Source organism: Phyllostomus hastatus, unplaced genomic scaffold (genome assembly GCF_019186645.2).
Source record: "Phyllostomus hastatus isolate PE091 unplaced genomic scaffold, TTU_PhHast_1.1 phas_scaffold_21, whole genome shotgun sequence".
NCBI lineage: Eukaryota > Metazoa > Chordata > Mammalia > Chiroptera > Phyllostomidae > Phyllostomus > Phyllostomus hastatus.
In genome coordinates, this window is record NW_025334017.1 from 18,046,106 (window position 1) to 18,068,402 (window position 22,297).

The 22,297-nt window shown below is 36.9% G+C and overlaps 1 protein-coding gene and 1 pseudogene across 2 annotated transcripts in view; one reads left to right on the plus strand and one right to left on the minus strand.

Annotated features, from left to right (window-relative positions):
* DPY19L4 (dpy-19 like 4) overlaps positions 1-22,297 on the plus strand; it is a 69,724-nt gene that overhangs the window by 41,319 nt on the left and 6,108 nt on the right. For both annotated transcript variants that reach the window (XM_045861177.1, XM_045861178.1), the window contains exons 12-18: positions 1,907-2,065; positions 3,016-3,135; positions 7,970-8,090; positions 10,519-10,575; positions 11,234-11,316; positions 13,890-14,022; positions 21,820-21,978. In XM_045861177.1, coding sequence (XP_045717133.1) covers positions 1,907-2,065; positions 3,016-3,135; positions 7,970-8,090; positions 10,519-10,575; positions 11,234-11,316; positions 13,890-14,022; positions 21,820-21,978 — 832 coding nt within the window. The remainder of the gene's footprint in view (positions 1-1,906; positions 2,066-3,015; positions 3,136-7,969; positions 8,091-10,518; positions 10,576-11,233; positions 11,317-13,889; positions 14,023-21,819; positions 21,979-22,297) is intronic.
* LOC123833215 lies at positions 17,733-20,106 on the minus strand (annotated as a pseudogene).

The window sequence follows — 22,297 nt, forward strand, 5'->3', positions numbered from 1 at the left end:
TTAGTTCATATAATGTACCTTAGAGCCTTATCATTATTTGCTGTGATTACATGGAATTTTAGACACTGTGCATGGAATTTCATGTTGTGACAAATCACAGTTAACAAAGTATTTGGCATGGTTTAAACACTGGAGAAATCTTCTGAAGTGTAAATCATATACCTATGTCTAAGATAATAGGGTCCTTTAAAGGCCATGTACTCCCTAAGGGTAGGGATGATGCCTTTTTCAGGGGTATATGTAGGTCTGACACATACGGGCAATTAGTAAAAATTAGTTGTAGATCTTAATAATTACCTGCCCTTTTCACTGACTTTCCCTTTAACCTTGGATGACTCTAGAATGAGCATAGGGTTGAGGGCTGCTTTTTCCAGTGTTCCTTAGTTGATCTTATATAGTGCCCCATTATTTAGTATGTGAGGTACTGGATTTACTTTACAAAATAATGCACTATATGTTTTAAGAATAAAACATGGTCCCTGTTCTTAAGAATATTGCCATCTCATAAGATAGTTTTGGTACAGTAAATGACATGGATGGTATAAATGGTAAATACCTAATGCTCAAGTGTGCCAAGTGGGTCACCAGAATTTCAGGAAACATTTCTTTTGAGACACATTTTCATCAACCACTAAAGGAATGTTAATAAAATATTTGTGGGATGTGCAGGATACTAGGCCAGATACTCAGGGAGATACAAAAATGACAATCTAATACAGGGCAGATTGTGTTAAGGACTGTAATTGAGGGATAAGTAAAGTGTTGTGGGACTATCGGGAAGGAAAGGTTGAGACTGCAGGATATGGAAAGAATACTTGTTAAATTGGGATTTGAATTAGACCTTTATAGAATTAATACCTTTAATAGGCAGATTTGAAAAAGAAGTGCATTTGTTGTAGGTACAAGATATTTTGGTGGCAGCCTCCTTGATACAGCTGTATTGCTTGTTTGACACATTGTGAAACTTTCACCTTTTATTCTGTATCTAGCGGTTTGTGAGGCAGGCATTGTCTGTCAGTCCATGAGCACTCCTGAACTTCACTCCATCTCTTACCTCTGGCCCCAGGGCTGGGGAGCAAGGGTAAGATGGAAGTAGGAGATGGATTGGGAGAGAACGCAGATACAACTGCATGTATCAAGGAGGCTTGCTTGTTGCTCATATTTAGCTTGAGGTAAAAAACGGATATCCTGATTCTAATAGCTCCTAAGTTACATTTCAAATTTTATGGTTTCTGTCTTGGTAATTAGATATCTCTTTTTGAAAGAGGTGTCAGTTGAGTTACATTTACCAGTATTAATCAGGGCTGTCTAATAATACTGTGAGCCACATATGTAGTTTTCTAGTAGCCACAATTAAAAAATAAAGAGAAGTAAGTGAATTTAATTTTAATCCAGTATATAAAAATATTATTTTAATGCGTCAACAATATAAACATTATTGAGATTTTTAAAATTCTTTTTTATCTTTGAAATCTAGGGTGTATTTTGTACTAAGAGTGTATTTCCATTTGTACTGGCCACATTCCAGGTACTAATGTTACCGAGTAGTTAACATTGGACGGTGTAGATGTAGAGCTTAGACAGCTAAATTTTTTATTGTCTTCCAGATAAAAATAGAAAGTGAAACTCCCTTAAAACTGTATTGGGCTCTAGCAATGGTACCACATTACTTGGTAACAGAAAGCAGAGTTTTCCATTTACTACAGCACTTCGTTGAGGATAGTTTACTAATGCTATCATCTTCATTTGTAAAGGGCAGGATCTGGCTGTCCTAAGTGAATGGGTTTGAGAAATGTGCTTTGTTTTATCTAAATTTCTACTGAGATAAAAATACTTTTATGGTTAAAACACCTGTAACAGTAGTTTAAAACACCTGTCATTTTAATATGCTTTTTGTCTTCTACAGGAATTTCACAATGAATTGGCTCCTATGTCAAGAATCCCTGCAGTCACCATCTCAAGAATTTTTTTTGCGATTGACACAATCTTCCTTATTACCTTTCTATATATTAGTGCTAATTATTTGTTTTCTTTCTATGATGCAAGTTATTTTTAGGAGAATTAAGTAAGTACCTATGAAAATCAATCACATTACTAATATTTTATGAAAGTATGTAAAATTCTTTTAATATTCTTGTAATATTTGTGTATTTGTTTTAGAGCTTCTGATTTCATTCTCTCTTCATTAATATGTTTAACATAATTATAAGTTAGCTAGATAAAATTTAAATTTAAGTTCATATATCTAAACATGTAATGTCCAGATTTAGTGTAGGAATCATACTTAAATAATCAGTTAAACTTACAAACTCTTTCACGAATTTACTCAGATTTTTACCTTTTAAAAAAAATATTTTATTTATTTATTTTTAGAGAGGGGAAGGGAGGGAGAAAGAGAGAGAGAGACTCAATGTGTGGTTGCCTCCCACATGGCCCCCACCGGGGACCCGGCCTGCAACCCAGGCATGTGCCCAGACTGGGAATCGAACCTGCAATGATTTGGTTCGCAGCCTGCGCTCAATCCGCTGAGCGCAGTGGATTGAAAAATCAGCCAGGGCAGATTTTTACTTTAACATAAGAATAATTTCTTCTATTTAACCTCAAAGAAGCTAGTAGTATAAGCGATTTTAAATTATAATGTTTGACTATTTTAAATGTTTATCCTGTTTGAAAGGAGGTTGTATGTAGTATCATGGTTTTGAGAATTTGTTCTTTAGATTAGGATATAACTATACTGATTTAGCAATCACTAGTTGAGTGATAACTGATCTTAGAAAGGATCCTAAAATATTTTTAAATTATATTCTGAACTTTCATTTTCAGTCTTCCCTGAGTCAGTTATATTCAGGTTCTAAAAGCCAATTTCAAAGACCTGGGGACAGAAAAGTTAGTATTTGACCAGCAGAATATACTTTCAAATATAAGAACTACCTATATGTCTTTCTATGAAGAAATTGAAGATCTTTGATTTTTTCAAATACATATTTTAGTAAAAATCATGTTTCCTTTTGGTAGTGGTGAGTCCCTGAAAGAAACTGTTACTCTTGAAGATGGACGAATTGGAGAAAGGCCAGAAATAATTTATCATGTGATTCACAGTATTTTATTGGGTTCTCTTGCAATGATTATAGAAGGGTAAGTATATTTATTTGATCTATTTGTATTTATAAAGAACTGTTCTTTCTAATGGAATAGGTGGATACTTTCAAGAATATATTTGTAAAACTTTATAAAAACTCAAAATCTATAAACATTCTTAATCTCACTGGAGTTTACAAAGGCATAATACAGTGAATTGACATTTACTGATTCATTCATTTGTTCAAAAACTACTGAATGTCTTCCAAGGGCCAAATGTTTTGTGAGGTGCTGGAGGAGAAGTAGTGAATACAGGCGGGCGCACAATCTTTAACTTTATGTGACATATGGCCTAATGGAGGTGACAGATGTTGATCACACAAAAATAAAATTATAACCTTGATAAGTGAAGGAGAAGTAGATGGTGCTATGAGAACATATAGAAATGGAATCTAATTGAAGAAATCTTTCAGAAAGGCTTTCTAAGGAAAAGATACTTGAGTTGAGACCTAAAGGGTAGGTAGGATAGGAGTGAGCTAGGTTAACAGAAGAAGAAAGAGTATTCTAGGTAGAAGATAACGCGTGTGCCAAGGCCTGTGATAGAAAGAAATATGGTTCATCGGGGGAGGGACTTGTTGTGAGGGATGAAATGAGCTCAGTCTGGCTGAAGTGCAAAGAGCATGCATAGCATCTGGTAAGTCTTGTTAAGGATTTAGGAGTAGTTGTTTTTTCCTTTTAACCTGTCACTTCATTTATTTTATTGCTTTAAATGGCGTTTGAGCTCTTATCAAGTACATGTGGGACTCCATTTAATCTTTAATAAGGTCAAATTTTTCTACGTCATTTGCTTGATCATTTTAATGCTCTCCCTTCTTAAATTTGTAAGCAAAATGCATATCCACATATTAATATTCAGATAAGTTATAGTTGTTTTAGGGAGTGTGAATCCTTTAAAGTGTTTAGTTTTCAAATTTCTTTTATTTCTGCTTCTACACAAAATCATACCACCTTATTAATAAACTTCATAAAATATATTTATTCAGCAGCAGTTTTTTGTTCTTTCCTATGTCACTATTTTAGCAATAGTGGGAGTTATAAAATCCTACAGAATAGGATTCCCTTTCTACAGAAGCTCACAGGAGTCCCCAACACCACCCTTGCTTCTGACACCAACTGCAAGTTTGGGGTTCCCCAAATCGCCCTTAGGTTCAATAACTAACTAGAATTATAGCACTGAGAATGGTTGTTACACTCACTGTTGTGGCTTATTACACTGAAAGAATGGAGATGAAAATCAGTAGAGGGAAGAGGCACACAGGAAAGGTCCAGGAGAAATCAGGCACAGAACTTCTGGTTGTCCCCTCCCAGTGGAGTCACCTAGTCCTCTCAGGAACGATGTGTAGCAGTATGCGTGCAGGGTTGCCAACTAGGGAAGCTCGCCTGAGCTTTGGTATTCATAGTTTTTATTGGGGTTCAGTCTTGAATGTATAAGTGGATGACCACCTGCATGGCTGACCTTAGTCTCCATCCTCTCCCAGAGGTTTAACCGATAACCATGGGGGCTTTGGGGACATTCTTAGCATAGATTTATGCATTCTTAGCATAGACTAGCATAGATTTATCATTCTTATCATAGAATGACAAATCACATTCTTAGCATAGATTATCAGGCATGAACCCAGGTAAAAAAAGATACTTTGTCTCATGGACTTCCAGAGGCTTAGAAGTTATCTCCCAGGAGTTGGGGGTAGGGCCAAATTTCTCTTTTGGAAAGGTTAATCCTTTACTGCACAGTAAATAAGATGCATGAAAATAAATATAATAAAAAGCAGTATATGAGTTTCTGAATATTAATTAATCTGAAATTATAATTCACACCAGAATATTCCTTATTTTCTAGATGAAAGATGGAAGTGTTATCATTAGAAATGTATAGTTTTTTGCCCTGGCTGGCGTAGCTCAGTGGATTGAGTACGGGCTGTGAACCAAAGTGTCATAGGTTTGATTCCCAGCCAGGGTACATACCTGGGTTGCAGGCCATGACCCCCAGCAACTGCACATTGATGTTTCTCTCTCTCTCTCTCTTTCTCCCTCCCTTCCCTCTCTAAAAATAAATAAAATCTTTAAAAAAAAACAATGTATAGTTTTTTAACAGTCTCTTTATTAGACAAATTACTTGTATGCAAAATGAATGCTTAAAGCATGCAGATCATTATGTTTAAGTTATGTTTTGTTTATTATTGTGGTAGAAAGCATATAGCATAAAATTTACCATCTTAGCCATTTTTTAAAGATTGTATTTATTTATTGTTAGAGAGAGAAGCGGGAGGGAGAGAGAAAGAGAAGGAGAGAAACATCAATGTGTGAGAGATACATAGATTAGTTACCTCTTGCAGGCCCCCAACAGGGGACCTAGCCCACAACCCAGGCATGTGCCCTGACTGGGAATCCAACTGGTGACCCTTTATTTGCAAGCTGGCACTCAATCCACTGAGCCACACCAAACAGGTGATCTTTTTTTTCTTCCTTTTCTTTTCTTTTTTTTTTTTTAAGATTTCATTTATTTATTTTTTAGAGAGAGAAAGGGAGGGAGAAAGAGAGGGAGAGAAACATCAATGTGTGGTTGCCTCCTGCAAGCCCCTTACTGAGGACCTAGTCTGCAACCCAGGCATGCACCCTAGACTGGGAATTGAACCAGTGACCCCTTGATTCGGAGGTTGGCACTCAACCACTGAGATATACCAGCCAGTGCTGATCTTTTTCTTAAATAATACTGTTTAATATTTCATGTAATAATGGCTTGGTGATGATGAATTCCTTTAGCTTTACCTCATCTGGGAAGCTCTTTATCTACCCTTCCATTCTAAATAATAGCTTTGCTGGATAGAGTAATCTAGGTTGTAGGTCCTTGCTTTTCATCACTTTGAATACTTCTTGACACTCCATTCTTACCTGCAAAGTTACTTTGAGAAGTCAGCTGACAGTCTTATGGGAATGCCTTTGTAGGTAACTATTTGCTTTTCTCTTGCTGCTTTTAAAATTCTCTCTTTATCGTTAACCTTTGGTGTTTTAATTATGATGTGTCTTGGTATGGTCCTTTTTGGGTTCAACTTGTTTAAGACTGTGTGCTTCCTGGACTTGTATGTCTATTTCCTTCACCAAATTAGGGAAGTTTTCTTTCATTATTTTTTCAAGTAAGTTTTCAGTTTCTTGCTCTTTCTTTTCTCCTTCTGGCATCCCTATGATTTAGATGTTGGTATGTTTGGAGATGTCCCTGAGTCTCCTTACACTATCCTCGTTATTTTGAATTCTTTTTTCTTCTTGCTGTCCTAGATGAATGCTTAATTTCTTCCTTATGTTCCAAATTGTTGATTTGAATACTGACTTCAACCCCTCCACTGTTGGTTCCTTGTAAATTTTTCTTTATATCACTTCATGTAACCTTCATTTAAATTAGTTCTTTGAGCATCTTGATCACCAGTGTTTTCAACTCTGCATCTGATAGGTTGGTTATCTCCATTTTTTTTTAGTTCTTTATCTGGGGTTTTGTTCTGTTCTTTCATTTGGGCCATATTTCTTTGTCTCCTCAATTTGGCAGCCTCCCTGTGTTTGTTTCTGTGTATTAGGTAGAGCTGCTTTGCCTCCCTGTCTTGTAGTGTGACCTGTTGCAGAAAAGCGACCTGTAAATTGTGTGGGACAGAGCCTGAGGTGATTGCCAGGGCAGGGCAACCCACTTGACCACTTGTGGCTCTGTGCAGGGGGGTGCTTACAGAGGGGACAGTACTACTGCCTGGCTTCTGAAGGTTTGCTTGGCATTCACCCTGTGTGACTGGAGCCCTTCCAGCTGTTGCCCTGGTGCTGAATCCCAGAGGGGGTGCATCTGCATACATTTTAAGTACATGCTGGCCTTTAAGCTGAGTCTCCTGAAAATCTGGCAGTCTCTTGTGCTGCCCCAACCCCCACTGATTTTTACAGCCAGAAGTAGTGGGGATTTATTTTTCTGGTGCTGGAACCCTGAGCTATGCAGTCTTGCCTGGGGCTGGGATCGCTTGCTCCCAAAGTATCACTCCTAGTTTTTGTTCACCAGACCTGAATGTGTGACCACCCATCCACCCACTCTCCATGCCTCCTGTCCATCTCCGGGTCTCTATACCTCCTACCCATCCAGATGAATGGGGCTTCTTTGTGTCCTGGGTTGTTGGACTTCTGAACAACTCCCTTTTCTGACAGTTCTGGGTGGTATTTGTTTTGAGGTCTATTGTAATTCTTTCTGTGGTTCTGTGAGGAGGTGAAGCATGTTTACCTATGCCTCCATCTTGACCGGAAGCCCAGATGTTACTTTTGGCTGTACCATATGTCTACATTAAAAGGGCAAACACTATACATGAAATTTTTTATTTAGCTTTTTTGTTTTTTACAATAATTTATTTAATCAATACCTATCAAAGGATAGTTAGGGCTCTGATTTTTTCCTGTTAAAACAACATACTGCACTTAAAACCCTTTTATGTATATCTTTATACATTTACAGTAACATATCTGTAAACTAGATTACTAGAAATGGGGTTGTTGTCTTGAGGTATTTAAAATATGGCTTCTACCAAATTGCCTTCTGAAAATTTGTATGTTTGTATTCCCTCCAAGAGTACAATTTTGCTATACCATCATTATATTAATACTATTTTATCCTCACTTTAATTACCCACATGTCTTCTTGATTATTTCAGAAATGAATAATAATCTGTTGCTGAAAATTAGAGGCTAAACTTTTTCATTCTTCCTGAACAGTGTGGCATCTTCATGGGTAGTAGGAAAGAACTCAGAAAAGAGAAATCAGAGAATAATGATGTTCATAGGGTATCTCATATGTGACTCCTTTTGTCTTTTCCAGTTTGAAATACCTCTGGACTCCTTACGTATGCATGTTAGCAGCATTTGGCGTATGTTCTCCTGAGCTTTGGACAACACTTTTCAAGTGGCTTCGATTGCGAACCATACACCCAGTACTGTTGGTGAGTCATTGTTATTTTCGGTTAAGTACTTATTTCTCTTCTAGTTATATAAATGGAAAGCATATTGAATGAAATAGCACCAGTGCATCACGTTATGGCTTATGAGTAGAAAAAGATCCTGTGAAAAACATTTTTTAATAATTTCTGATTATAAAAGGAAAGCATTTTATGTATTTATTTTAGAGAGGGGAAAGGAGAGAGAAAGAGGGGGAGAAACATCAATGTGTAGTTTTGCCTCTCATGCGTCCCTTGTTGGGGACCTGGCCTACAACCCAGGCATGTGCCCTGACTGGCAGTCAAACCAGTGACCCTTTGGTTCACAGGCTGGCACTAAATCCACTGAGCCACACCAGCCAGGGCAAGAAAGGCATTTTAATGAAGACAACTTAAAACAGAAAAGGTAAAGAAAGTGAATTAATGATGTGAGAGGCTTTCAAGAATTCATTTTTATATTTCTCTTGGTTTGATTTAGAACTTTGCTATGTTTTCAGTGTGAATGGAACATTTACACTGTGCCTGCTGTGTACAATGTACTTGGAATACAAAAATAAATAAAACATGATTACAGTTTCCTGGTCATAAAAGCATATAATAGAAAATATTGACATAGTGCTGTTGAAACACATAGATGGGCTACTTAATTCAGTTTTTAAGACTTTCCAGTATGACATTTGAAAGATGGTAGCTATTAGGCAAATGAAGAAGAAAGAAAGGGCATTTATGATAGAAAGAATAAACACAGGCAGGGAAAGAATGATGTAATCAAAGGGAATAAAAACAAGGCAAAGAAAAAGTATGGTATGTTTAGTTTTGTCAACACAAAATGTGAGGTGGGGTGGTCAAGAAACGAGACTGGAGAAGTTGAGGAGGATACGGTCACAGAGGCCTTTGAGTGTCATGCTGTGGCACTCGTCTTATAGGCAGTAGGGGAGCACTTAGATGTTTACGCAGAGGTGTGAGAGAGTCAGACTTACATTTTTCTCTCAGCTCAGGTTTTTTCTTTATTGATTAATTTTTAGAGAGAGGGGAAGGAAGAGAGAGGGAGAAACATTAATTTGTTGTTCCACTTATTTGTGCATTCAGTGGTCGGTTTTTGTGTGTACCCTGACTGGGGATCGAACCTGCAACCTTGTCATATCAGGACAACACTCTAACCAACTGAGTACCTGGCGAGAACCTCTCCCTTACAGTTTTATGAATGATAGGCTCTAAGGTTACAGACGGGAGCCAGGAAGGATGCTCTCACTTGGGTTCAGGCCATGGCAGATGAAAGTAATGAAAACTTTCATTTTTTGAGTGCTTACTATGTGTCAGGTACTTTCCCAAGCATTTCACACGCTGTTCAACCCTTAAAAACACCATGTTGGCTAAGTTTTATTGTAAGTATTTTATAGACAGAGAAACTAAAGCTTAAACTGGTTAAATAATTTCCCTGAGATCACATAGCTAGTAAGTCTGGAAACCATGATTCACACCCAGGTTTTTCTCGTTTCAAAGCTCATTCAATTAATACTGGGCTGTATTGGAGTGAAAAAAATAGTTAGAAGATTAATAAGACTTGGTGCTTGATTAAGTATGGGAGAATGAGGAAGAGGGAGAAATCATAGATGTTTCTTATGTTTCTGGTGTGTATGACTGTGGGTCATAGGGTCACCACTGAACGCAGGACAATGAGAAGAAAGGTTTTGGAAGATAGATAATAAATAATTATCCTTAATATTAGTCATGTATTTTGCCAGTCTTTTGTAAACATTTTATTTCTTTATTTTTAGAGAGAGGGGAAGGGAGGGAGAAAGAGAGGGAGAGAAATATTGCCGTGTGAAAGATCAATTGCCCCTTGCACACCCGCAACCGGGGATCTGGCCCACAACCCAGGCATGTGCCTTGACTGGGAAACGAACCAGCGACCCCTTGGTTCGCAGGCCAGCACTCAGTCCACTGAGCCACACCAGCCAGGGCTGCCAGTCTTTTTCCAGAGGAATTTATACATTCTTATTTTAGTATACAAGTATATTGCTATTGATCACATATTAGCTATTTTTTCTGTGTTATTCATTGTCTTTTTGTTGTTTGTGTTTTAGGTAGCAGTTCAATAACTTTTGTGTGCTCTTCCTAACTTAAATTCCTGGCAGAATTGTCAAGTATTGACTTGCTATTTGAAATACTGCATGAGTGTTACCATTTTTATGTTCTGCCTTAAATTTATATAGTAAATATATATGTCTGATTTTACTTCAACTTTAATGTCTTAAACTTATCATTAGTCTTCACCCATTTCAATTCATAAACTATAGTATGTTTCATACTAACTTAAATTTCTCTGAAATTTGTATAACTGTATTAGTATGAGTTTGATCATAGGGTCAGTATACTTTAAAGTACATTCTGAAATGTATTTATTTGTAACCCTTTTGCTTTAATATTCTAGGCTCTTATTCTGAGCATGGCTATGCCCACTATAATAGGTCTCAGCTTATGGAAGGAGGTAAGAAATTCAGATTTTTGTATTAAAATGTCCTTTATCTACAAGGTAGATATACATGTGTAGGATACCAACATTGAAATACTGTTCTAACAAAATAAAGTGTGGTATTCTTAGTAATACTTATTTTTTTTAATCATTAAGCTAAAACATTCTTAGAATGCCATCTGATGTAATTTTCTGTTGTCTAATACTGTCATTAATTCAATTTATAATTGGCAAAGGAAATTGCCAAATAAATCAGTCTTAATGTTAAGTAGTATTTTGTCAGTTCCAAAATTTAAATATCTATAAAATAATATAAATTTTTTGGCTTATAATATAACATGAAACTAATTGCCAATAAACATGTGAATTATTTGACCCCAAAATTAACTAATTAATTAATTATTGTGTATGTGCATAAAGATACAACTGGTGATTAATTGGTAATTATGAAATTATTGAGTGAAGGAAGTAAATTAACCATAAATTTTAATAATTTGGATTGAGAAGAATGAGCAGGTTGCTGAAAGAAAGTAAAGAGAGCTATGACATTTTTAAAATAAGAACAGCATTGTAATATTGTTTGACTTATGTTAATCTCTTTTGAAATACTTTGGAACAATTTTCAACTTTTTAGATACTTATACTTTGGGTGGATTTTGTTTTTGCATTTTAGTTTTTTCCAAGATTAATGACAGAATTAACTGAACTGCAAGAATTCTATGACCCAGATACAGTGGAACTTATGACCTGGATAAAGTAAGAATTGAACTGCCCAATACCGTTGTTAAACTATTAATTAACCATTACATGCTATCTACTGGATTCAGGGGAAATGATAAATTAATATTTCTTCAAATTCTCATAAAAGTCAGGAATTTTACACTGTGTTTTAAAGAATATTTAATTTTTTATTGGAATTATAATTCTAATTTTGTGGTAGAACTTGACTTCTTTGGAAATATAGCATTGATAAATTTGAGGTTTGAGACTCTCTGCCATCAAACACCTAGAAATGTGGAATAAAAAGGAACAGATATCCTTTTCTTTAGATAGTCAAGAGGATGCTTCTTGTGCCCTAGGTTGGAGATGGATGAGAGGTGGATTGCTCATCTTGGTAACTAAGGTTATCAAGACTTTTAATTTTAATTTTAATTTTAATGCCCATTTAAGACAAGAAATTTGGTAGTAGGCCTATGGAAGCAGAGATTTATAATCAAGACAACTTCTTCCCTCTCCCAGCACACACATAAATAACTAAGGGACCTTACAGGCTAACACTATCAGTGTAAGTATAGTCCAGCAAAAGATTCATCCAGTGGCAGAGAAAGATGATAAGAAAGCATGAATCCTTTGGCCTCAGCTCTTGGTTTAAAAAAAAAAAAAAAAAAGCTTGTTTCCCATGAATTTGTAGCAATGGATCCGAATTTGCATGGGTTTATAGTTTTAAATTATACTTGACTAATTCGGGAAACCCCAAATCAAGAAATCAGCATAAAAAGTGGCCCTGGGGTGGTCTGCAGTGGCTAACATACCATCAGCCCAGGATTCAAGTATTCTACAAATAAGACTTAGTGAAAGTGAACTCTAATATTACAAAACACACAAGGAAACAGTCTAGCACAGCAAGAATCAGCTCTCCAGAATTAGACCTCTAGTAATTCTCATAATAAAATTTATTTGTGTCAGTTTTGCATTATAGACTACCATAAAATTTAGTGGCTTACAAACAGTAAATGTGTTATTTTGCATATTTTGAGGTTTAGCAGTTGGGAGGATTCTCCTGGTCTGGGCCAGCTCAGCTGGGATTGAGTAGCTTGGCATAGCCTCTCTCACATGTTTGGTTTTGGGTAGGTACCAGCTGTGGAGATGGGGATAGAATTGACTTGGCCACATGCCTCTCATCATCTGACCCATGTTAGCCTGGGCTCATTTACCAACTAGCAGTCGCAGAGTTCCCAAGAGCGGCAGGAGAGGGCAAGTCCAAATGTCAGGCGTGTTTTGTATCTGCTCACATTTTGTTTGTTGGCCAAAGCAAGTCACATGGCCAAGACCAGAGTGTCCTCCTAGAGAGGAGCTATAGGGAGAAGAATCATTGCAGCCATTCTGCATCCAGTCTGTGCCATGGAGAGAAACTGAAATACTTATGCTGAAGAAATTTGAACACATAGAAGAAGAAACTAAAACTTGAAAAGGAAGGAAACACTGTCAAAAAAATCAGGAAACTGGGGGGAGAGGGAACAAAAATGTTTCTAGAAATGAGGAATATGTTTATAGACTAGTTATACAGAAATGAGAATAGGTCTTATAAGGTCGTATACTGTAATGACACCCCTCATATATATAAAATTTGTTTTCTTTAGACCCCCCTTAACTATTGCCCATTAATACTTTTTATGACTTGTGTTTACCATTGCAGAACACTATTTATCTCTGTGTTGTCATTAACAAAAGAGGGAGTTACATCTATGTGTGTGAGAGATACATATTTTAAATACATATTTAGTACACATTTTAAATATGTAATAATATATACTTTAAATACATATTTTAAAAAATAGCAAAGGCCTGAATATAGGGCATTTTACATCAGACAATTGGACATTTATGTTACCGTTGTTCAATTATTCAGTTTTATCTTTGTTTCCCCACTACTGGGTGCTCCTGGAGAACAATGACTATGTGCCATCTCTTTATTTCCAGAACTTGGCACTATCTCTAACATGCATTGGGGGGATGCTGAATATAGGGAGTGAACAAATAAATGAAGGCAATAGGGTAGACCTTTGGGACCTGTTTCTGGGTTTCCTAGACTTGCAAGTAGCATCCATCTGGGACTTTGAATCATGGTGCAAGGTGGAGAAGGTAAAGGTAGGGAAGGAGCAGGAAGATACATGGATTTGGAAGGAATTTAATTGTGGTGGTTAATATTTGCAAAGAAGATGAATTTGAGAATTTACAGTATCACCGTTGAATTGATCACACTGTATAAAATGCTGTTTTCCTGTCACTATATCCCATTACCCCATATTGTTTTTTAATAGCATTATTACTATCTGACTTAGATGTTTATTATCTTCAAGTAAGGATCTTGTCTCCACTCCCCCTTTAAAAAATTTCTGTATCCTCAGCACTCAGAATCATTCCTGGTACATAATAGGTGCTTCATTGTTTTGAATGAATCCATAAGTGAAATGAAGTGAAAGCTGACATTGAAACTTAAGTATATAATACATGTTGTAAGTTGCCTGGTATTTCAGAGTTGATATGGATGAGTGATGTAAATAGTGTATTTACTTTTCCAGGGTCTAAATCTGTATGCTTCTTTGCAGAAGGCAAGCTCCAGTTGCAGCTGTGTTTGCAGGGAGTCCACAGTTAATGGGCACAATTAAATTATGCACTGGATGGATGGTAACAAGCTTGCCTCTTTACAATGATGATGATCTTCTCAAGAGAAATGAAAATGTAAGGCATTTTATGCCCTGACTGGTGTGGCTCAGTGGGTTGGGCGTTGTCCCACAAAACCAAAGGTCACTGGTTTGATTTCTAGTCAGGGCACATGCCTGGGCTGCAGGCCAGGTCCCCTGTTGGGGGCTTGTAAGAGGCAGCCAATGGATGATTCTTCCCCTCTCTCTCCCTCCCTTTGCCTCTCTCTAAAAATAATTAATTAATAAAACTCTTTTAAAAAAAAGAAAATGTAAGGTATTTTAGATTCTACATTTGGATCTTTTTTAACATCACTCTTTATTTTAGTATAGTTTTTATAATGATGCATATGTTCCTGATTAGCTAGGAAAATCCAAATAATTTGAGAGATTAATTAGCTTTAGTTTTTTAAAGGCTGCATAATGCATTTAAGCAAGAGGAGAGCCAAAATTAAAATATTGAAGGTTTTATGAACAGTATAGGTATGTTTGTTGGAGAAACATTTAATTTTCCACCAAGTTTCAAGGGAACTAATGTGTAACATTTCACAAAGAGTAACATAATTTTGAAAATATTGTTCTCAATCAAATTATTGAAGGAATGCTGTCAATTAAAGTCTCAATACACTCTGTATTTCTAAGCTAAAATTCTATTACACTGTGATTTATTTTTCAGTATGGGCTATTATATTTAGTAAAACATTAGAATGGCATCTAGTTACTTAATGTTAAGAGAACCTATTATTTTGAGTGTTTGGTATGGATATCAGTGGAAACTTTGTATGTGGAGACAATGACTAAGTAAACCTGAGTTCCAAACATTCTGTTTTTCAATTGATGACTATGTTAAGAGAAGTTCACATAGTTTTTTAGTATACTCTAAGCTAAGGGGGAAATATAGCAGCATGGAAGTTAAACTATAATGTGAGGTTAGACTCTCAGGATGCAGACTCTGAAATTAGAGTATCTGGACTCAAACACTACCTCTGCCACATACTGGCTTTGTTACCTTGAGCAAGTTTCTTTCTTTGGACAGCGGGCATTTCCACAAGGCCTTTTTTTTTTTTTTTTTTTTTTTACAAAATTGGGGCATAATTGTCATATAGCATTATATTAGCTTCAGGTGTATAAAATAATGATTTGATATCTGTGTGTGTTGCAAACTGATCACCACAGTAAGACTAGTTATCATCTGTCACCATACTGAGCTACAAAATTTTTTTTTCTTGTGATAGAAACTTGTAAGATCTACTCTCTTAGCAACTTTCTTTTTTTTTTATTTTATTTTAATCATTGTTCAAGTACAGTTTTCTCCCTTTTACTCCCAATCCAGCCCACCCACCCAACCCTCCCCACTTCCCTCCCATTACCACCCTCCCCCTAGTTTTTGTCCATGTGTCCTTTAAATTTGTTCCTGTAAACCCTTCCCATTGTCCCCTGAAATTCCCTCTTCTCTCCCCTGTGGTCACTGTCAGCCTGTCTTCTATTTCAGTGTCTTTGGTTATATTTTTCTTGTTTCTTTGTTTTGTTGTTTAGGTTCCTGTTAAAGGTGAGATCATATGGTATTTGTCTTTCACTGCCTGGCTTGTTTCGCTTAGCATAATGCTTTCCAGCTCCATCCAAGCTGTTGCAAAGGGTAGAAGCTCCTTCTTTCTTTCTGCATAGAATTCCATTGTGTAAATGTACCATAGTTTTTTGATCCATTCATTTACTGATGGGCATCTAGTTGCTTCCAGCATCTAGCTATTGTAAATTGTGCTGCTATGAACATTGGGATGCATAGGTTCTTTTGGATTGGTGTTTTAGTGTTCTTAGGATAAAGTCCCAGCAGTGGAATTGCAGGGTCAAAAGGCAGACCCATTTTTAGTTTTCTGAGAAAATTCCATACTGTTTCCCATAGTGGTTGTACCAGTCTGCAATCCCACCAACTGCACTACGGTCCCCTTTTCTCCACAACCTCTCCAACACTTGTTGTTTGTTGCTTTGTTTATGATGGCCATTCTGACTGGTGTGAAGTGGTATCTCATTGTGGTTTTAATTTGCATCTCTCTGATAGCTAGCGATATTGAACATCGTTTCATGTGTCTTTGGATTTTCTGTATGTCCTCCTTGGAGAAGTGCCTGTTCAAGTCCTTTGCCCATTTTTTAATTGGATTCTTTGTCTTCTTAGAGTGTAGTTGTGTAAGTTCTTTATATATTTTGGAGATTAAACCCTTGTCTGAGGTATCATTGGCAAATATGTTTTCCCATACAGTTGGTTCTCTTTTAATTTTGATACTGTTTTCTTTAGCTGTGCAGAAGCTTTTAATTTTGATGAGGTCCCATTTGTTTATTCTTTCCTTTATGCCCCTTGCTCTAGGGGGCAACTTTCAAATATGTAGAACAGTATTATTAACTGTAGTCACCATTCTGTACATTACACTTCCGTGCCTTATTTGTTTTGTAACTGTAAGTTTGTACCTTTTGACTCCCTTTACCTGTTTGCCGACCAATCATTGTCTGTTCTGTGTGTGTATTGTTAGTTTTACATTGCACATGTAAGTGAAGTTTTATGGCATTTGTCTTTCTCCATCTGACTTATTTCACTTAGTATAATGTTCTCAAGGTCCATCCATGTTATTGCAATGGCAAGATTTCATCCTTTTTGTGGCCCAGTAATATTCCATTATATACATGTACAATATTTCCTTTAGCTGATTATCCCTCGGTTTACATTTAGGTTGTTTCCATGTCTTGGCTGTTGTAAATAATGCTGTAATGAACATGGAGTTGCAGATATCTTTTTGAATTAGTGTTTTCATTTTCTTCAAATAAATACCCAGAGGTGGAGTTGCTGGATCATACAGCAGCTCTATTTTTAATTTTTTGAGGAATCTCCATGTTGTTTTCCATAGTGACTGTACCAATGGACAATCCCACCAACAGTGCACAAGGATTTTCATTTCTCTACATGCTCACCAACACGTTATTTCTTCCATTTTTGATGATAGCCATGCAGACAGGTGTGAGGTGATACCACATTGTTGTTTAAATATGCATTTCCTTGATGACTAGTAATGTTGAGCATCTTTTCAAATACCTCTTGGTCATCTGTATGTCTTCTTTGGAAAAATATCTATTCAGATACCCTGCCCATTTTTTAACTGAGTTGTGGGTTTTTTTGGTTGATGTTGAATTGTATGAGTTTTTTATATATTTTGGATATTAACCCCATATCCATTATATTATTTACAAATATCCTCTCTCATTCAGTAGATTGTCTTTTTGTTTTGTTGATGCCTTTTTTTACTCTGCAGAGCTTTTTAGTTATAGTTCCATTTGTTTATTTTTGCTTTTGTTTCCCTTGCCTTCAGAGTCAGATCCCAAAAAACATTGCCAAGAACAATGTCAAGGAGTTTACCACCTACGTTTTCTTACAGGAATTGTATGGTTTTAGGTCTTATATTCAAGGTTTTAACCCATTTTGAATTAATTTTTGTGTATGGTGTAAGATGGTGGTCTAGTTTCATTTTTTTGCATGGGGCTGTCCAGTTTTCCCCACACCGTATATTGCAAAGATTGTCCTTCCCCTGTCTACTGTATATATATATTTTTTCATGTACAAAAAGTAGGCTATGTTTCTTTAGGTTACATGCATTTAACCCCCTCAGCATGACTCAAACCACAAGAAGCCATTTCCATTTCAGTCCATTCTGAATCCTAGAGTTGGGCCAGAATGGAAGGAGTGCTGCCTGGGGCCCATTCACAGGTTTACACGTTTCTCATCTGTGACTCTGTGACATTGACTAGGAAGGTCACCATCAGCAGATCATTGATGTTGCTGTTGAGCATGGTCTCAGATATTTGGTTGCCAGTAACCAAGTAACCAGCTATTTTGGGTACTTGGTTAACCAGACTCATCAAGAAGCGGCCCACAGTATGGTCGGCTGAAACCTTTCCAGACCATACATCTTCTGCATGCTTCCACACTGTGCCTAGGGCATCCTGGATGTGAGCCATGACCTACTGCTCCCTGCAAGTCACTTAAGAATCCAATCACCCAGTTAGGGCTCAAACAGGTTGTCATGATAAGGTCAACTCCAGTGTGTTCAGTGTCATAGTGCATACATTTCACTGTCAGAGGTATGAGCATCACCCTGATGGTCCTGCTAGGGACACCCACTGAAGTGCTGACATAAGCCCCAATGCTCGTGTGACCATTCTGGTGGCACAGTGAGGTGAATGGGGTTAGGGCTTCCCCACTGTAGCGCTCACGCTCAGCACAGAGTGCTCTGTGACGTGACGTCATGGCCTGTAGCTTTCCAGCTCAGAATGAGCTCATTTGAAGAGACTTTCTTGTGCAATTCATACATGTTCTTAGCAAATTCCATGTCAACAGCCACCTCATCTTCTGGCTCATTATGTGGCATTGAAAAGCAATTGGTGACTTCCACTGAGTGATTGTCCATGGTTCCCAGCCCAGTGTCTTGGGCAGTGGCCTTGTTCTGTCCCTCATAGCTGTCCATGATGGCGGCCAAAATGACCAGGTGCAGCCAGACCACCTGACCGCTGGGGAAGGGGCCTGGTAGAGTAGGATCGGCCGCTGAGGTCTGCCCTAGGCCCGGTGCTGAGGCCAGGGTCTGGGCTGGAGCCACAGTTGTAGCCACTGCTGCCACTGGGTCTGGGGGTGAGAGTGGAGCTGGGATTGGAACTAGGACAGATGCTGCAGGTGAGGTTGGGCTAGGTTTGGAGCTGAGGTGGGGGCTGCAGTCAGGGCTGGAGTGGCAAGAGGAATTGTCACCAGTACTGCTGGTCTGGCTGTCTTGTGGAAAGAGAACCCTATTGTATATTCTTGACTCTTGTTGTAAATTAGGTGCCTATATATGTGTGGGTTTATTTCTGGGCTCTCTGTTCTGTTCTATTCATCTGTGTGTCTGTTTTTATTCCACTACCAGACTGAACTGATTACTATTGCTTAGTAATAGTAGTATTATTTGAAATTGTAGTAGTTAGTAGTATTCTTTGAAATCAGGGAGTGTGATGCCTCCAACTTTGTTGTTCTTTCTCAAGATTGTATTGGTGCCCTGGCCATCTAGCTAGGTTGGTTGGAATGTCATACACCAAGGTTGTGGGTTGTATCTCCCATCAGGGCCCATACAAGAATCAACCAATGAACGCATAGATAAATGGAAAAATAAGTCGATGTTTCTTTCCCCCACCTCTAAACAAACAAATAACAGATTATTTTGGCTATTTGGGATCTTTTGTGGTTCCATACAAATTTTAGAATTATTTGTTGTAGCTCTGCAAAAAATGCCATTGCAATCTTGATAGGAATTGCATTGAATCTATAGATTGCTTTAGGTATGGACATTGAAGTAGTATTCTTGCAAGCCATGACCACAGAATATCTTTCCATTTATTTGTATCTTCTTCAGTTTCTTTAATTTTGAGGAAGGGTCTGAATCTGGAAATAATAGTTCTCACCTCCTAGTCATGAAAATTCTATGAGAGGATGTGCTGTGCTTGAAACATAGTAAAATTTAAATATTAGGTATTATTATGTTATTATCTTATACTATTAAGTTGTAATTGTATGTGTGTACACACGAACATATATAAACACACAGAGTACAAAGAGAGTTCAGAAGCAGCAACAATCAGTTCTGCCTACAAAAATCCAAGTCTCCATACAGGACATTCTCTTGATCTGGTCTTCAAAGGATGAGCAGAAAATTCTTTGGGGGAAAAAATGCATATGATTTGAGTCTGACAAAATAACATGAGCCATGAAATTTGTATGGTCATGAAACTAGGAAATAGAGGACAAATTCTGAAGGGCCTGGAATGTCATGCTGAAGAGTTTAGACCTACCCTTGAAGAATTTGGGAGTTATCAAAAACCTCTAATAAGCCTTGGAACTGAATGCTTAGATTTCTTATAGAGAGTTCATCATGATCATAGCAGAGAGAACAGATGATGCAGGAGAAAATCAGAGACAGGGAGCTCTACCTGGGAGACAACAGCTGTGTCTAATTAGCCTTCGCTACACTCTGCAAAGGTAGTGTTGCTTAGACAGAATAAATATATGCAGCATATACCTGAACTTTACTTTTTGTGGATTTGAATCAGCCAGTTCTGACATGACTTTTTAGGGGATTTTTGGTTGGTCTTTTTACTAATAGAGAATTTTAGAATCTCTTATAATTAGGTCAGAGTTTTAATTAGATGGTAATTAAATTTAAACATTTTAGAGTTTTAAGCTTTGTGTGACTTGGCTTTGAGAACAGGAACCATGTTTCTCAAACCTTTGTCTTTCTCTCTAGTGTCTGGTACATAGCAAATACTGAATAAATTTGCTGTCAAACTAAAATTCAAACCGAACTCCATAAATGAAAGACTATCATTTGAATTAGACACTATCTATAATTCATGACATGTGAGGGATTGTGTCATGGTTGCCTGTGGCAGCAATTCTCAAACCTGGGACAGTTATGCCCCTGGGGGACACGGGCGAGTGTCTGCAGTCATTATCTAGTAAGGTCAGAAAAGTTGTAATGAAACATGCCTGGGAGTCAAGGCTGGAGTTTTCAGTATCATTGGCTCATTTAGTATTGTGTTACAATGGGCGAATTATTTTTAACCTTGCTGATTCTATTTCATGTATGAAATAAACATAAAAACCCTTTGATATATGGTCATAAAAAAGATTAAAGGAACTACTACATCTCAATAATGAAAAGACAAATCAATTTAAAAATGGACAAAGGCCAATTTCAAAAACAGGGATGAATCTTGAGGGCACTATGTTAAGTGAAATAAGTTGGATAGAGAAGAAAAATACTGTGTGATACCACTTATATATTGAATTTTAAAAAGTTGAATTCATGCCCTGGCTGGTGTAGGTCAGTGGGTAGAGCGCGGGCTGCGAACCAAAGTGTCGCAGGTTCGATTCCCAGCCAGGGTACATACCTGGGTTGCAGGCCATAACCCCCAGCAACCACACATTGATGTTTCTCCCTCTCTCTCTCTCTCTCTCTCTCTCTCTCTCTATATATATATATATATATAGATAGATAGATAGATAGATAGATAGATATAGATATATATATCTATCTATATATATATCTCTATCTCTCTCTCTCTATCTCCCTCCCTTCCCTCTCTAAAAATAAATAAATAAATAAATACAAAAATTGTATCTTAAAAAAAAAAAGTCGAATTCATAGAAACAGGGAGTGGTGCTTGCCAGCATCTGGATGATGGGGAATTGGGAGATGTTGGTAAAAGGGCATAAACTTCCAGTTATGAGATGAATAAGTTCTGGGAATCTAATATAGAAAATGGCAATTATAGTTATTAATGCCCTATTATATACTTGAAAGTTGCTAAGGGACTAGGTTTTAAGTGTTCTTACCACAAAAAATAAATGATAATTATGTGACACGATGGAGGTGTTAGCTAACATTATGGTGGTAATCATTTTGCCATATTTAAATGTATTAAATGAGCACCTTGTACACTTTAAACTTATACAATGTTATATGTTTTTTAATAGTTCATTTTTTATTGCATTTTTTCCATCACCATTTAGCCCTCTTCCACTTCCACCCATCCCCCCCCCATGCTGTATGTTATTTATATCTCAATAAAGTTAGGGGAAAAGTGAGCAAAAGACTTGAATGTATATTTCTCCAAGAGAGATATACAAATGGCTGATTGCATGTGAATATAAGCTCTCTGAGGGGAGGAATCACAACTTATTGAATACTGAACATGGTAGATGCTTGATGTATAGTTTTGATTAATAAAGTTTTAAATGTCTTTTAAAATAAATGTTTTAATTGTATTCTTTCAGATCTATCAAATCTATTCAAAGCGGTCAGCTGAGGATATTTATAAAATACTGACATCTTACAAAGCTAATTACCTAATTGTAGAGGATGCTATCTGCAATGAGGTGGGAACCATGCGAGGCTGTAGGGTTAAAGATTTGTTAGACATCGCAAATGGCCATGTAAGTAACCATTTGAAAATTTAAATTTTTTTGAGAAAAATGACTGTTTAAACTTGCAGTCTGCAAACTTTATTTCTGGAACTTAACTAAGAATATAATTAAAAGTTATATAACAATGGGGAGAACTTATTAAAAATAGTTTGAAGTATTTTTTCAATGTACAAAAGCAAAGTTGGGTATTTTTGCAAAAAAATTTTTTTACCAATCCATGGATTTCTTATTCATTACGTATGCTTACATATGTTCAACATTTATAAACAAAAGCTGGCCAGGGATGTAAAGTACAGCATAGGGAATATAGTCAGTAATATGTATGGCG